The sequence below is a fragment of the Bubalus kerabau genome, chromosome 3 (genome assembly GCF_029407905.1).
Source record: "Bubalus kerabau isolate K-KA32 ecotype Philippines breed swamp buffalo chromosome 3, PCC_UOA_SB_1v2, whole genome shotgun sequence".
Lineage (NCBI taxonomy): Eukaryota > Metazoa > Chordata > Mammalia > Artiodactyla > Bovidae > Bubalus > Bubalus kerabau.
In genome coordinates, this window is record NC_073626.1 from 23,742,010 (window position 1) to 23,757,480 (window position 15,471).

Consider the following 15,471-nt stretch of genomic DNA (forward strand, 5'->3'; position numbering starts at 1 on the left):
TTGGGGATTGAACCCATGTCTTCTGCATTGGCAGGTGGATCTTTACCACTGAGCCACCTAGGAAGCCTGGGAAAGTGACTTTTTAATAGGAACCCCACAGCAGATAGTGGCCAAGTGGGATTGAGGAAGGATAGTATGGAGTGAGATTTGAACAAGAATGTTGGACCTTTTAACAAAGCCTCAGGAATTCCCTGGAGGTCTAGTGGTTAGGACTCCACTCTTTCACTGCCAAGGACCTGGGTTCAGTGCTTGGTTGGGGAGCCAAGATCCCACAAGTCTCACAGGGTGGCCAAAAAAAAAAAAATAAAGGCCCCAACCAGCAACTCTTATTAGTGTTATTCCCCATGGGCTCCCCCAGGGTGAGTGCTGAGACCAGCCTGACTGGAAGAAGTGGGTGGGCACCTGGCGTTCTGGTATCACGAGCAGATGCCATGGTTCTGTGTCATCGACACCGACCACACCTGGATCCCGAGGTATCAGCTGGGCTCTGGGATCATTCTGTGTCCTGACTGACTGCGTGTCGTATTCACGTCCGAGGCACCAAGACTTTCCTCCTTCCTATGTGCAAACAAGCCACACCTTTCACCAACCAAAGTCCATCTCACCCCTCGGTTAGTCACGCAGCTGTGGGGGGATGGGCCTCATCACCTTTCCCCCATTTTTACTAACACGTGTGCATATATAATTCGCACGGTTTAAAAAGAGCCAGTCACCTGCTGGCCATCGCTCCAGATCTGGACCGTGAGACACGACCTGAAATCGCCACGGGAGAAACTGAGGTAGGATACCAGAGGAGCTTTTCTGGAGGAGGACTAGACAAGAGGCTTGGGGATGAGGGAATGAGAGTTGAATGCAATGTTTTAAGGGACATAGGGACGGGAGAGTACTTTCTTCCTTGGGTCTTTGGAGGTGGTTTGAAAAGAAGGGAAAAGGTCTCTGGACTTTTCTCTGTCCTTTTCTTCTTCTCTGTCCCTTTGATTGTGGAATTTGTATAACCCTGAAAGAGATGCTGGTTGATAGAGATGCTGACAGAGGTGCTGATGCAAATGTCAAGTCATAATTGACAGCAGTAACTAAACTCTTAGAGTGTGACCACGAGCCTTCAAGTATCGCAGTGTGGTTCTCGACCAGTTCCTGCAGCTTCTCTCAACTGAGGGCAAATCAGAGACTTTCAACTTTGAAGTTTATGAAGCTCTGGCTTCTGACAGGGACATTCTGGCCTCTTAACTTTGAGCTGTAAAAATATTCACAGAAAATTCTGAAGAGGAAACATGGTCTTTGAATCACCTACTTCCTCCAGGTGTATGAAAAGAGTGATTTTATGTCTAGTAAAGACTAGGAAACCAGAGGGTAGTGTGAAAGATGACGTATTTCTGGAACTTGTTGCAGAATGGTGATTTCCATGGTCCATGCTACGCTCTGTTGATGAAGAGCAGGCGGTTGCTTGAAATTGGAGGGCTGAGTTGTGTCCTCTGAGCCTCTCCGGGGCTGCCTCCTCCTTAGCTGGACTGTCAAGGGTGGCAGGCCGTCCAAAGTTCCTGTGGGGAAGAAGGCCCTAGTAGATAGGACGCTGGCAGCGTGCGGTGGAGGCCATGGGCCCCCTGCGGGAGGACCGCCAGGAAGAGGGCATCTGCCCCATCTGCCAGGAGTGCCTGAAGGAGGCAGTGCGCACCGACTGCGGCCACCTCTTCTGCCGGGCCTGCCTGGCCCAGCACCTGGAGAAGGCCTCGGCCTCCGGAGTCCACAGCTGCCCCCTCTGCAGGAAGCCCTGTTCCGAGGGGGTCCTGGGGGCCGGCTATACCTGCGACAGCCACCAGAAGAAGGTGTGCTGGTTCTGTGAGGAGAGCAGACGTCTTCTGTGCATGGAATGCCGGATGACCCCTGAACACAAGTCTCACTGTGAACTGCCCATTGAAAATGCCATCAGCCACTACAAGGTAACACGAGGTTATCGTCGCTATCCCCCTGCCACCACCTCCCCGAGTTACTCCTTTCTACTCCCTGTCCTTGATCCCAGGCATGTCATAGAGGTTCAATAACTGACATTTGTCTTTGTTTCTTCTGCTTTATCCTGTTTTAGACCTTTGTCTTCGTTTCCCTGTGTATATCTTGCTACTGATGTTAAAGTTTCAATGTATTAATAGGAGTCTGAGAGGAAACACTGTCACGTGACATCAGATTCCCAGGAAGCATGAACTCCTCACACTTCTCATCTGTAGTATGAAGGAGCTGGACTAAATAAGGCAAAACCCTTTTAATATTAAGACTATATGGTTCCCTTGATTGACAGTACTAGGATATTGGCCAGAAACGTAATCAGGTTTTGTTGATGTTTATTTGCTAAGTCATAGTCCAACTTTTTTGCAACCCCATGGACTGTAGCTCACCAGGCTCCTCTGTCTATGGGATTACCCAGGCAAGAACACTGGAGTGGGTTGCCATTTCCTTTTCCAGGAGATCTTCCCAACCCAGGGATCAAACTTACATCTCCTACTTGGCAGGGGAATTCTTCACCATTGAGCCACATTTACATATGTTAACAGTTATCCTGTAAATATATTGAAACTTGGAAATTAGTACATGATTCTCTCTTTTCCTTCTTCCTTTGTCTTTTTTCCTTTCTTACTATAGTAACTATTTTTATCCTAATTTAAAAAACTTTAGTCATCAAAGTGGTACATTCAGATAACACTAATGTATAAAGTCAAAACTAAAGATCTTTATTCCTGTTTTCCCCCATTCTCAGCCCCTAGAAGTAACCATTGTTAGATTTTTGTGTATAAATCTTTCAAAAAATTGTGTGTGTGAACACACTGTCTAAAACACAGACATATAAGGATTCTCTACATATCTTTCTGTGACTCATTTTTATCATCTAAAAATACATCTTGGACATTATTTCATCTTCCCACCAGTACCTTTAGATTTTATGAATTCAACAACTGCATGGTGTTCAGCTCTATGAATGTACCATAAATTGGCTAGTATTGAGTTATCTATACATTACTGTTTTGTTTTGAGATCACAAGAAATGTTGCAACGAGTATCCTTCAACATTTATTTTAAAGGACTTAGAATATCCAAGGTATATTTTGATGAAAGAATAAGATAACTTCCAAATTATGATCAGTTTTCCTGTCATCATTTACTACTGAATAACCCTTTGAATCCCAACTTTATAGTATGCCATGGTGCATATAGACTTGCATATTTTCTTCTTTTTTTTTATTTTATTTTTAAACTTTACATAACTGTATTAGTTTTGCCAAATATCAAAATGAATCCACCACAGGTATACATGTGTTCCCCATCCTGAACCCTCCTCCCTCCTCCCTCCCCATTCCATCCCTCTGGGTCGTCCCAGTGCACCAGCCCCAAGCATCCAGTATCGTGCATCGAACCTGGACTGGCAACTCGTTTCATACATGATATTTTACATGTTTCAATGCCATTCTCCCAAATCTTCCCACCCTCTCCCTCTCTCACAGAGTCCATAAGACTGTTCTATACATCAGTGTCTCTTTTGCTGTCTCGTACACAGGGTTATTGTTACCATCTTTCTAAATTCCATATATATGCGTTAGTATACTGTATTGGTGTTTTTCTTTCTGGCTTACTTCACTCTGTATAATAGGCTCCAGTTTCATCCACCTCATTAGAACTGATTCAAATGTATTCTTTTTAATGGCTGAGTAATACTCCATTGTGTATATGTACCATGGCTTTCTTATCCATTCATCTGCTGATGGACATCTAGGTTGCTTCCATGTCCTGGCTATTATAAACAGTGCTTCGATGAACATTGGGGTACACGTGTCTCTTTCCCTTCTGGTTTCCTCAGTGTGTATGCCCAGCAGTGGGATTGCTGGATCATAAGGCAGTTCTATTTCCAGTTTTTTAAGGAATCTCCACACTGTTATCCATAGTGGCTGTACTAGTTTGCATTCCCACCAACAGTGGAAGAGGGTTCCCTTTTCTCCACACCCTCTCCAGCATTTATTACTTGTAGACTTTTGGATCGCAGCCATTCTGACTGGTGTGAAATGGTACCTCATAGTGGTTTTGATTTGCATTTCTCTGATAATGAGTGATGTTGAGCATCTTTTCGTGTGTTTGTTAGCCATCTGTATGTCTTCTTTGGAGAAATGTCTATTTAGTTCTTTGGCCCATTTTTGGATTGGGTCATTTATTTTTCTGGAGTTGAGCTGTAGGAGTTGCTTGTATATTCTCGAGATTAGTTGTTTGTCAGTTGCTTCATTTGCTATTATTTTCTCCCATTCTGAAGGCTGTCTTTTCACCTTGCTAATAGTTTCCTTTGACATATTTTCTTGACTGTATTCTGTTCTATTCTATTTCTGCCTGGGTGTAAAACCATTTTTAAAACTGTCCTTTTCCAATGTATTTTAGTGTCAGGTAGGTCTTAGAACTGTCAGAATATTCTTATTTTTCAGAATTTTTGTGAATATTTATATATGCCTATTTTGGCAATTAGCTTTAGCATTTTTCAAACCAATCTTCCCCCTCTTCCGCCCCCAATTTAGTTTCCATTTGATTGGGTGGGAAATTGACATATTTTCACCATGGTGTCTTTCTATCCAATAATGAAGGATGAATTTCCAAAGCTTTCTTTTAGATTCTTGACTTTTTGAACACATTTTGAAACAGAATGAGAAAGTGAGAAGTCCAGATCAAGGGTGACTATGGGAAGAGAGAGAAATAACTCAGAAAACCAAAGAGGCCAAGTTCTCTAGTTCTAACATCATCCCCTCTAAGTGTGGGGGATCACAGGAGGGCAAAGGGAGGCCTCCGACCTGCTGATGGGCCAGTGAATATATGGGAAAATCGATTCACTCACTCAATGATTTATTCAGATCTGTGCTTTGCGTATGATGTCATGCCAGGCATTGTTGGAACTATAAAGATGATTCATAATCTCTGTCCTCAAGTCTACCTTTAAATTATGACAAGGAACCTGAAGTAAATAAAGAACAATATTTGTTTAAGAAAGACTTGAGTAAGTTCTTGCAGTGTATCAGTAACTACCATGTATGCTAGGAATACAATGCTGAACAAGTCAGATGCCATCCCTCCTGCCAGGGATTTTCCAAAGAAAGACAGGCAAGAAATCAAACAAATGACAAGTCTTGTATGATCTAGGAAGAAAACAAACAGATGGAGAGTAATGGGTGACCCATGTGGTCAGTGAGGGCCTCACGGAGGAGGTGGCAGTGGTGCTGAGACCAGGGAAAGAGAAGGCGGCCAGTGGAAAGACTGGGCAGAAGGAAATTCAGATTTGGGAGCCCCAAATCTGGAAATGTCTTGTTGTACTTGAAGAGTTTATAATTAGAGTGTGAATTGACAGCATCTACTGGGAATGAAGGGAATCAAAAGATGACTTCATGAGTTTCTAGTGTGAGAAACTAGATGGATGATGGAAAGATAAGGACTGAGGAGAACAGGTTTGAACAAAACATCAAGTTTCATTTAAGACAAGTCGAGTCCAAGTTGGGACACATCAAAGCAGGATCTTAGATATGCAGCTGGCTAAGAAATCTGAATCTCCAAAGAGAGTCTGAGGTAGTATTCCCAGAACCTAGGACAGGGTGCCATCAAAGTAAAGATAATATTTAAGGGAATTCCCTGGCAGTGCAGTGGTTAGGACTCCATCCTAACCCTCCCTGGTCAGGGAACTAAAATCCCACAAGTCACGCAGAGCAGTCAAAAAAACAAATGAAAGTAAATAAAATAAATTTTAAAAGATAATATTTAAAACTAAGGGAATTGCTGCAATATCCCCAGGAGAGAGTCTAAGGAGAAAAGAGTTTCCAGGGCAAGGTCCTGAGAAAGGCCATCACTTAGACATAAGATGGAGGGGGACCCAGTAAGGGAGACTTGGACTGAGCCGCTAGGAAGGCTTGAGAAAAGCTAGGGAAGTGGTGTTCCAGACACTAAGAAAGAAGTGACTGCAGAGTACATTGAATGATGCTGAGCTATCTAGTTAGATGGGCGTCGGCAAAGAAGTGAATGCTGGGCTAGGAGGAGGCACACTCTTTCCATTGAAACAGTGGGGAATGAAAGAAGGCATCTGCAAGGGGAGGGAGTCTTGCAGTTTGGGAGGTGACTCATGTGTTGTGATTTGAGCCACTGAACTGAACTGAATACTTGAGAAAGAACACCAGCTGTGTGGTTAGAGGCGGGGATGTGAAAGGAAGCTGTGGTAGGTCAAGTTTGGAAGAGTGAATCTATCTGTGAGTGAAACCGAATGGGACTGGAATACGGCATGGAGCACCAACTTGATTTTTGAAACTAGGGATTTAGTGTTTTCTGTTTGAAAGTTATTATGCAGTTTTGATACTTACTGCTTTTTGGTTTATTTTTAAATGTAGTAGCATCTTCACCAAATAGTAATTTTTGTCCCTGATATTCTTGCTGACTGTCTTTTCAGAAGGGTTTTCTTATGCAATGCTTCTAAGCATGATGGAGAAGTCCATGAAAGTTTAATTGGTATCACACTAAATTTGTTGCCTACATTAAGAATTATTACTTTTATGGGCCTACATGGTCTTGACCAATAGCGGGATATATTAATATCACTAAGTGTTTTCCTTTATGTCGGTGAATCAGATGTTACATTTCTTAATTTAAATCTCATATTGAGGGTAGCCACTCCAGTTCTCTTACCTGGAAAAATCTCATGGATGGAGGAGCCTGGTAGGCTGCAGTCCAAGGGGTCGCTGAGGGTCGGACACGACTGAGCGACTTCACTTTCACTTTTCACTTTCATGCATTGGAGAAGGAAATGGCAACCCGATCCAGTGTTCTTGCCTGGAGAATCCCAGGGACGGGGGAGCCTGGTGGGCTGCGTCTATGGGGTCACACAGAGTTGGACACGACTGAAGTGACTTAACAGCAGCAGCAGCATATATTTTATAAGAGTAATTTTTTTGGCAATTGGTTCATTGTAGATCCAAATGAGAGTCTTTGCTGAATTCATATATCCTTTAATTTCCTGACATTTTCTATATGTATGATCATGTGGACATTGTCAGGTTTAATCATCAATACCATTTTTCTTCATAAAATATAATAGACTATACCTTTCTTATCTATATTTTGGGACTTGTTCTGTAAGGAGCGTGTTTTTTGAAAATTGGTCTTTTTGTTTTTTTGGTGACTGTATAGGGAAAGGTAACTTTTTGCCTTTTTTTTTTTTTAAATTTTATTTTATTTTTAAACTTTACGTTTAAACTTAGCAGCAGCAGCAGCAGGGAGAGGGAACACAGAAAATATAATTGGGTTATTGGGGAGGGGGGGATCTTGGATATTGGGTTAAGGAGTTTGGGCTTATCTCTGACAATAAGAAACTCTTTTGAAGACAGGAGTAAAACAGATAAAAGACAAAACATGACTGAGATTTCAAGTTGGATGACAGGCAGAATAGTGGGTCCAAGGACGGAAATATGGCAGTCAAGAGTAGTGGATGGTGAAAGAGGGTGGGGAAGAGGAAGATAAGTTTGATTACTCCAGACTGAGTTTGATTACTCCAGACTGAGTTTGATTACTCCAGACTGAGTTAGAACTGCTAATAGGGCAGTGGGAGATACTTAGGTCTCAGCTAGAAATATGATTGACTGTTAGGACAAACATCTTTCAGGAAATTATGATAAAATCTGAAGCCTGAAATTAAAGACATTGTTCAGCAAAAGAAACAGGTTAAAGAAACAACCTAGCAAAGGTCAAGGAAGGACAGGGTGTGGGAGGTGGGTAGAATGGGGTGGGGAGAATCACATCAAAGAAGAGGAGCCTGAGAAGAAGGCACCTCCGAAGTTTCTTTCCTGGAGTTCACTGGTGACCTTGGAGAGAGCAGTTTTCACAGAGTGATGAGAAGCAAAGGCAGATGCTGGGGAGCAAAAGGGCACGAGGATATGAAGACAATGAGAACTGCCTACTCTTTCAAGAAATGTAGTTGTGACATCAGAGAGAGTAAATGGAAGGGGTAAAATGGTGAAGGTTATTTGCTTGTTTCAACTTCGTGAGACCTGAACTTTCATGCTTACACAATTCTCCACCCCACCTGAGCCTCCACCTTCACCAGCGAGGCCCCTGAGTGAAATTCACATGCCCTTCCTTCTGTTTTATTCCTTCTCTGCTGGGAAATGCGTGCAGGTAACACCCATGACGTGACAAATTTTTAATAAATTCCTCGTAACATCACTGCCTCTTCTGCTTACTCTTTGTTTGCTTGAATGTCCTTGCTGATGTCTCACCCATAACCCTTTGACTTTGGTTCTATCTTCTGAATCTCAGGGCTAGAAAGAACTTTCAAAGTCATCTTATCCAACCCCAGCCTCTACCTGTATGTCTCCAGTGATACAGGACACTTCTTTTCCAAAGAGGAAGTGAAGCAAAATGACAGGGGAAAAAAAGAAAGAAATACCCCCATGAACAGCCATCAACAACAACATGCCCTCTCCCCCATTTTTTTTTTTTTCACCTGAGTTGAGAAAGATTTACTTAGTGAAACACACACTCTTCAGTTAATTGCACACTCTTATCTTTAGTCTGGGCTTCCCTTGTGGCTCAGTTGGTAAAGGATCCACCCCCAATGGGTTCTATGCCTGGGTTGGGAAGATCTCCTGGAGAAGGGAATAGCTGCCCACTCCAGTATTATGGCCTGGAGACTCCCATGGTCTGTACAGTATTCTGGCCTGGAGAATTCCATGGACTCTATAGTCCATGGGATCACAAAGAGTCGGACACAACTGAGCGACTTTCACTTTCTAGCTTTAGTCCACAAATCCCGTTTTTGTTTTGTTTGTTCCATTTAATTTAATCACTGTTCCTCTCTCTTCCATGGGTAGCTACTTAGTGTTTGTTATATTTTTATTTGTAGACAGTTTGCAAAACACACATTGCTGCACTGTGTGCTTATATATTGAATTAACAAAATTACATGATGGGACTCATCTATTTCTTTTTTCCCCCTCGACTGGGCCCTTGTGGGATCTTAACTCCTGAGCAGGTATTGAACCTATGCCCTCTGTGGTGGAAGCATGGAGTCTTAACCACTGGATCACCAGGAAGTCTCTACTTCTTGGTTTCCATTCTACCATGAATTTGAGATCTGAAGTTCATGTTTTGTGGGTCACATGGTCCATTGTTTCTGATAGCTGCACAGTGTTCCACAGCAGGCACCTTCCTCATTTTAGCCATCCATTTCACAGGAATGGACTCTACGTGATTCCAACTCTGTTACCACAAACAGTGCTGTAGCGTACACATTATCTTAGAACCTGAGTGAGGAATTCTCTGGGATTTTTACCCAGAAACGGGACCACCGGATCATAGAGGGAAGCACACCTCGGTGGCCAAGACCCTCAACAGAATGCTATGCTAGTGCCCCTCTCACCAGCCCTCGGTGTGGTCCTCACACCCACGTACATCCCACCTTCCCCAGGTGTTATCCGTTGTCTAATTTTTTATTAATCTGATGAGGGTCAAGTAACATTCCATTGTATTAATTCCATTTCTCTGATCACTGATGAGTTTGGGCATCCCTTCTTCTGTAAACTAACTGTTCATATTCTTTCCAAATTTTTCTTTTGGTTTCCTGTCTTCTTATTTATTTCTAGGCTTTCCTTTTATTTATTTATTTATGTATTTATGGCTGCACTGTGTGACTTGTGGGATCTTATTTCACCAACCAGGGACTGAATCCAGACCCATGGCAGTGAAAGCATTGAATCTCAACCACTGGACTGCCAGGGAGGTCCCTAGGCTTTCCTCTGATGTCCTGTATATAATAAGTCTCTTGTTGCTTTTAGACATTGCAGATATTATCTCCTAGTCCATCATATCTCTGTAAGTTTTGTCCATAGTGTTGATTGAACAGAAATATTTAATTTTTAAGGTCATCAAATTAAATCATTGTCTCACGGTTTGTGCTTTGGGGATTTTATTTAAGACAAATTTTCCCTACCCCCAGGCCACAAATTTATTCTTTAATATTATGTTCTATTAACTTTATAGTTTTCCTTTCATGCTGTCTTTAATCCATCTAGAGTTCTGGATAAGCATTTAGCTTTATTTTTCTCTGTTGTTGTAAGCCAGTTTCTCAACACCATCTCCTACAGATTTTGTCTCCTCTCTTACTGATCTATATACTACTTTTTATTTTCTTTTCTTTCAGTTTTATTGAGATATGATTGACAAACAGTAGTATAAAAGTTTAAGATGTACAGTGTAAGGATTTGATGTATATTCATAACAAAATGATTATTACAGTAAGTTTGGTGAACATCCATGATCTCTTATAGACATGAAATTAAAGGAATTAAAAAAAAACTTTCTTGTGATCAGAACTCTTAGGATTTACTCTCTTAACCACTTTCATATATAACATACAGTGGTGTTGATTATATTTATCGTGTTGCACATCCATCTCTAGTACTTATTTATCTTATAACTGGAAGCTTGTACCTTTTGACTGCCTTTATCCAATTCACCCTCTTTCTATTCTCTACCTCTGATAACCACAAATCTGATTTCTTTCTTGTTTGTTCATTTTGAAAGTACAATTGACCTGCAGTACTATGTTAGTTCCTCTTACACAACATGCTGCTGCTGCTAAGTCGCTTCAGTCGTGTCCGACTCTGTGTGACCCCAGAGACGGCAGCCCACCAGGCTCCCCTGTCCCTGGGATTCTCCAGGCAAGAACACTGGAGTGGGTTGCCATTTCCTTCTCCGATGCATGAAAGTGAAAAATGAAAGTGAAGTCACTCAGTCATGTCCAACTCTTAGCGACCCCATGGACTGTAGCCCACCAGGCTCCTCTGTCCGTGGGATTTTCCAGGCAAGAGTACTGGAGTGGGGTGCCATTGCCTTCTCCACTTACACAACATAGTGATTCAATATTGCTATACATTTCAAAATGATCACCAGGACAAGTTTAGTTACAGTATGTCACTATACTAAGATATGACACAGTTACTGACTATATCCTCCACACTGTACATTTCATACCTGTGACTCATTTCTTTGTACTTTTTCTTTTTAAAGTCTTTTGTAAACATGGGTCTCTCCCTGAGCTCTCTCTTCTTTCATTTTCTAAATGTTCTTGCCCCAGCACCATACTGTTTTATTACTAAAGCTTTGTACGCCCTTTTTTCTAGCAGGGCAAATACATTTTGTCACCAGTCTAAAAAGGGATGACAAGGAGATTGTTTCCAGAATCTTTTGCTGTTACCTCCACCCTGTACCTTTCTTCCATTTTGAGTCGTTAAAGGCCTGTGTTGATATCTGTATCAGCTTTGTTTATTTTTGCCTCCTACATAGTTTTTCAAAAACCTGAAAGTAAATTTTTTAGAAACTGAAATCGTTCATTATATCCTTAGTTTCCCAGACACAGTGACCCATCCAGACACTGATTTAAGACTTAGAGAGAGGTCCCATGCCTTCCTGGGCTACAGGTTTACCTCTAAGAGAGGATTCTTGCCCATCCCAGCCAGGGTGGGGAAGTGGTACCAGAGGCTTTGCATCTTCTCTCTAAGTCAGTTCTCACTAGATTGGCTTCACTTGTTGATGAGAAGTAGTAAGAGTTGCCAATGATCAGCAAAAACTTTTAGATGTTGGGAGAAAAACACCCTGAATTCAGAGTAGAAAAGGTTCTGTTACTATCTGTTATTCCTGTGTAGTTAAGGCTTAAAAAAAAAACAAACTATCTCTTTTCACCATCATCCATTAAATAAACTCTTGTATTTCTTCCCCCAAGGATGACGCATAGAAAGCTGCCTCTTTTTAGGCAGAATTTTCCTTTAGCCTCATCCTGGGATCAGGACACCCACCACTCCCCCAATGTGTTCCATGGGCATCACCCTCACCCGTGGTCTCATCATCAAGCATGTCTGTCTCCCTAGGAACGACTCAACCGCAGGATCAGGAAGCTCAGAAAGGACATCTGTGAACTCCAGCGGCTCAGAACTCAGGAGGAGGAGAGACTGCAGGAGATGAAGGTGGGTTTCTTAGAGTCTCAGGAAGGACTCCAGTCTGGCCATCTGTCTGTCTGGAGCAGCCTGCTGCAAGGGGAGTGCCTGGAGGCTGGAAACATGGGTGCTGGGCTCCGTCTTGGGGTTTGTTGGCTGAGTGGCCCAGGGAAAGTCAAACGCTCTGAACTTCATGTGATTTATATGTTCAATGAAAGCCAGTCCTGCTCCACCTGGTTCAAGGTAAGAATCAGAGACAAGCAGACTATCAATTGAAAATTACTCCGTAAACCGTAGGTTTCTTTCTCTGTCTCTGACCGTCTACCCTTCTGTCTCTCTTGCTCACTTCGGTGTGGGGTCTCTCCTCACGTTATGACCCGAGAGGGTTAAAAGGCAGTGGGAGGATATAGCAGAGTCTGTGTGTGTGGGGGTGTGTGTGTAACATGCACGTGTGGATGTTCACAAGGGTGTTAGGTGGGGAGACGGTGTCCCGGCATTTTTGAAGAACATGGCTGCCTCTTTAACACCCATGACCGGTAGAGTCAATGTTATGAAGGGAGGAGGACTGAGAAATCAGCATTCTCACTCAATGCTCAGAGGCGGAGGGCTAGGCGGAGCCTTCTGACATCAGATCTTACATAATTCCTTTTTCTGGAGTTTCAGGCAGACCCTGGGACCCACAGGCTGGAGGCTGAGCTGGAGCAGCAACCCCAAACCAGAAGACAGCTGGATGCCCCCGCTCAGCGGCGGCCAGACCAGCGGCAGGATGTGTCAGCAGAGCTGTCCAGAATCCCTGGCATCTCCAGGGCATTACTTCAGCTCAGCAGCCTGGTCACTGATCTGGAGGGGATGGCCAAGAAACTGGACGCCAGCCTGCTGAAGGTGCATATCCTGGGGTGCCTTCCAAAGCCCAGAATTCTCCCCAAATAGTGGGCAGCCTACCTGTAGTATCCCTCTGGGAGGTGTAAGAAGAGACTTTGTGACATGTGGTGGTGACCTGCCCAAGGCTGCCCAATGCTGCTGCAGCAGAGGGGGGTACATAGAAGGGGTGCACCCCTCCAGTTCTCAAGGTGGCAGTCCCGAGTGCCATCCACTAGTGGGGTGGGGAGGGGACTTGGATGGAACAGGAACCTGAGAACCGATGGTGACTCTCACTCTTTCTCTCTCCTAGGATGCCAGTGACCTACTGAACAGGTATGAGCTGTCCCATCTCCCTTCCTACATGTGCTTCCACACACAAACCCACACCAACCTAGATGTGTGTGGGGGCTTTCTCAAGGTCAAGGAGTTCCACTGTTCCTTTAACTTGCATCTTCATGCTACATGGACAGTGGAAGAGTCAACAGAATATACTGAAGGATTTTTTGTTTCTAGGAGTGCTCCAGAGCAATTAGAGGTTATTTATCCCAACTTAGAGAAAAGAATCAACGAGTCACTTGTCCAGCCATCCTCAGCGGCTCTGACATGTTCATCCCCGGGCCATTTCATCTCAGATTCACCTCACCCTCCTGGCTCTCCTTCCCCTAATCTGTCCAGCCTCCCATTAGGTCTGCCCGGTGGCCCCTCAGACCTGCCATCTCCTGAACATGACCTCCATTCCTCGTCGCCAGAGCTGTGACCTGATGCCTGACCCTCAGACCCCTGGACGATAGTCATAGCCTCTCTCCTGAACCAGGCTTGTACTCTGGCTCCCACTGCAGAGGTCAGGATCCAAGCCCTCTTTTTCCTGTGAACTGATGGTAGTACCCATCTCTCACCATCTCATATTGAAATGGGAGCATCCAGACATTTGAATGGTATGAGCTCACAATGGTGATACCACCTCTGCATGTGGAGCCTGCACATCTGTTGGAAGGAACATTCCTTCTGAGCTCCTGTAGCACCTGGTATCTGTACCATTCGCCTGGCACTTTTATTATTTTTGTGATGGACAGACTCTACAGTGACCTCTCATGATTCTCCCTTAATAGTGTTCATACCCTTGTGTGATCCCCTCTCCCTGAGTGTGAGCAGAACCTGTGACTTGCTTCTAATCAATGGAATATGGCAAAGGGGATGGGCTGGCACTTCACGGACTGCGTTACACGAATGGGATGCCTCCTTGTTAACACTCTCCCTCTTGAGATTCTCCTTGCTGGATTGACGATGTGAGTGACTCTGCAGCCAGCAGGCAGCCTCCAGCCTTCAGCCAACAGGAAGCAGAGGCCCTCATTCTTGCAGCTGCCGGAAAATTAACTCTGCCAACTGCCTAAATGAACTTGGATGTGGATTTTTCCCCAGTCGAGTCTCCAGAGGAGAACCCAGCCCAGTTGACACCTTGATTGCAACCTCATGAGACCCTAAGCAGAGAACCCAAACTTCTGATCCACAGAAACTGTGAGGTAATAGATATCATAGAAACTATGATATAATGAATACAGATCAATGAATAGTACCTTTGTGTATTAATTATTTGCATCACTTCTTTGGGTGAGTAATAACAGTGACCCAACCCACATCCATCTCACTTGTCTGATGTATAAAATGGAACTATTTTTTAAAATGGGACTATTAATAATACCTACCTCATAGGGTTGTCGTGATCATTAGTTGAGTTAATATATTAAAAAATATTTATTTACAGTGACTGGTCAGAGTGAGCTCTATATGTGTTCGTTATTATTACTAACATTTTTTAAATCTTTAGTTCTTTCTTTGAGAACTACTTGTGTCCCCTCCAGCACCCTCACCATAGCTTCCCATGAAGCTTGGTTAGTGGTGGAAAAGTCCCATTTTCCTTATTTACATGTCTGATCTTATATTAAACTTTTCTATTGTTTGAACTACCTTGAGTGAGTTGCCATTCCTTTTAATAGAAAGAGCTGCTACAGTGTAAGCTGTGAAAAAATCATGTAAACGTGTGGATGTCCCACCAAGTGTGCACAGTCCTTTGAGGGTGTTGGAGAGAGTGATGGGGAGCTTGGGGCTCTGGACTCCAGCACTTCCTGGAGGAGGGAACCTTGAGACCAGACTGTGACAAGCAGAGTGTGGAGGCTCATGGAGCTACCTTACCTTGAAGTCACTGTGTTTTAGGATCGATCCACTTCCTCTGCACTGAGTCCACACTCCAAACAAATGAACTTCAATTACCCTGCAAGTGCTGATAGACCAACACAAGTATTTTCACTCACTAGCAGTTTTATTTCTCAGTGTAAGAAATATAAATTGTCTTTCTGAATCCAAGTCCCTTGTTAGGAGCATGCCCAATAATAAAATATTCACACCTTCCGGGGGACGCATTTCTGAACAAGGTAGCCTGGTGGCTAAGAGCTCTTGGGTCTGACATAGATCAAAATCCTGGGTGCATGATTTTGGCTAAGCAAGTGCCCAAAATTCACCAGATCTCAGCATTTTTAACTTTAAAATGTAGATAATAATAGGAACCACCTGGCAGGGTCACTAAGATTAAGTGACATAATACATGTAAAGTCCTTCAACAGGCCAAGATCTC

General features: G+C 43.4%; 1 protein-coding gene across 1 annotated transcript; it reads left to right on the forward strand.

Annotated features, from left to right (window-relative positions):
* Positions 1-707: 707 nt before the first annotated feature.
* TRIM40 (tripartite motif containing 40) lies at positions 708-13,633 on the forward strand. The gene is made up of 6 exons (XM_055574388.1): positions 708-779; positions 1,390-1,937; positions 11,916-12,011; positions 12,645-12,863; positions 13,153-13,260; positions 13,529-13,633. The coding sequence occupies exons 2-6, from the start codon at positions 1,593-1,595 to the stop codon at positions 13,631-13,633; spliced, it is 873 nt and encodes a 290-aa protein (XP_055430363.1). The 5' UTR covers positions 708-779; positions 1,390-1,592.
* Positions 13,634-15,471: the final 1,838 nt, after the last annotated feature.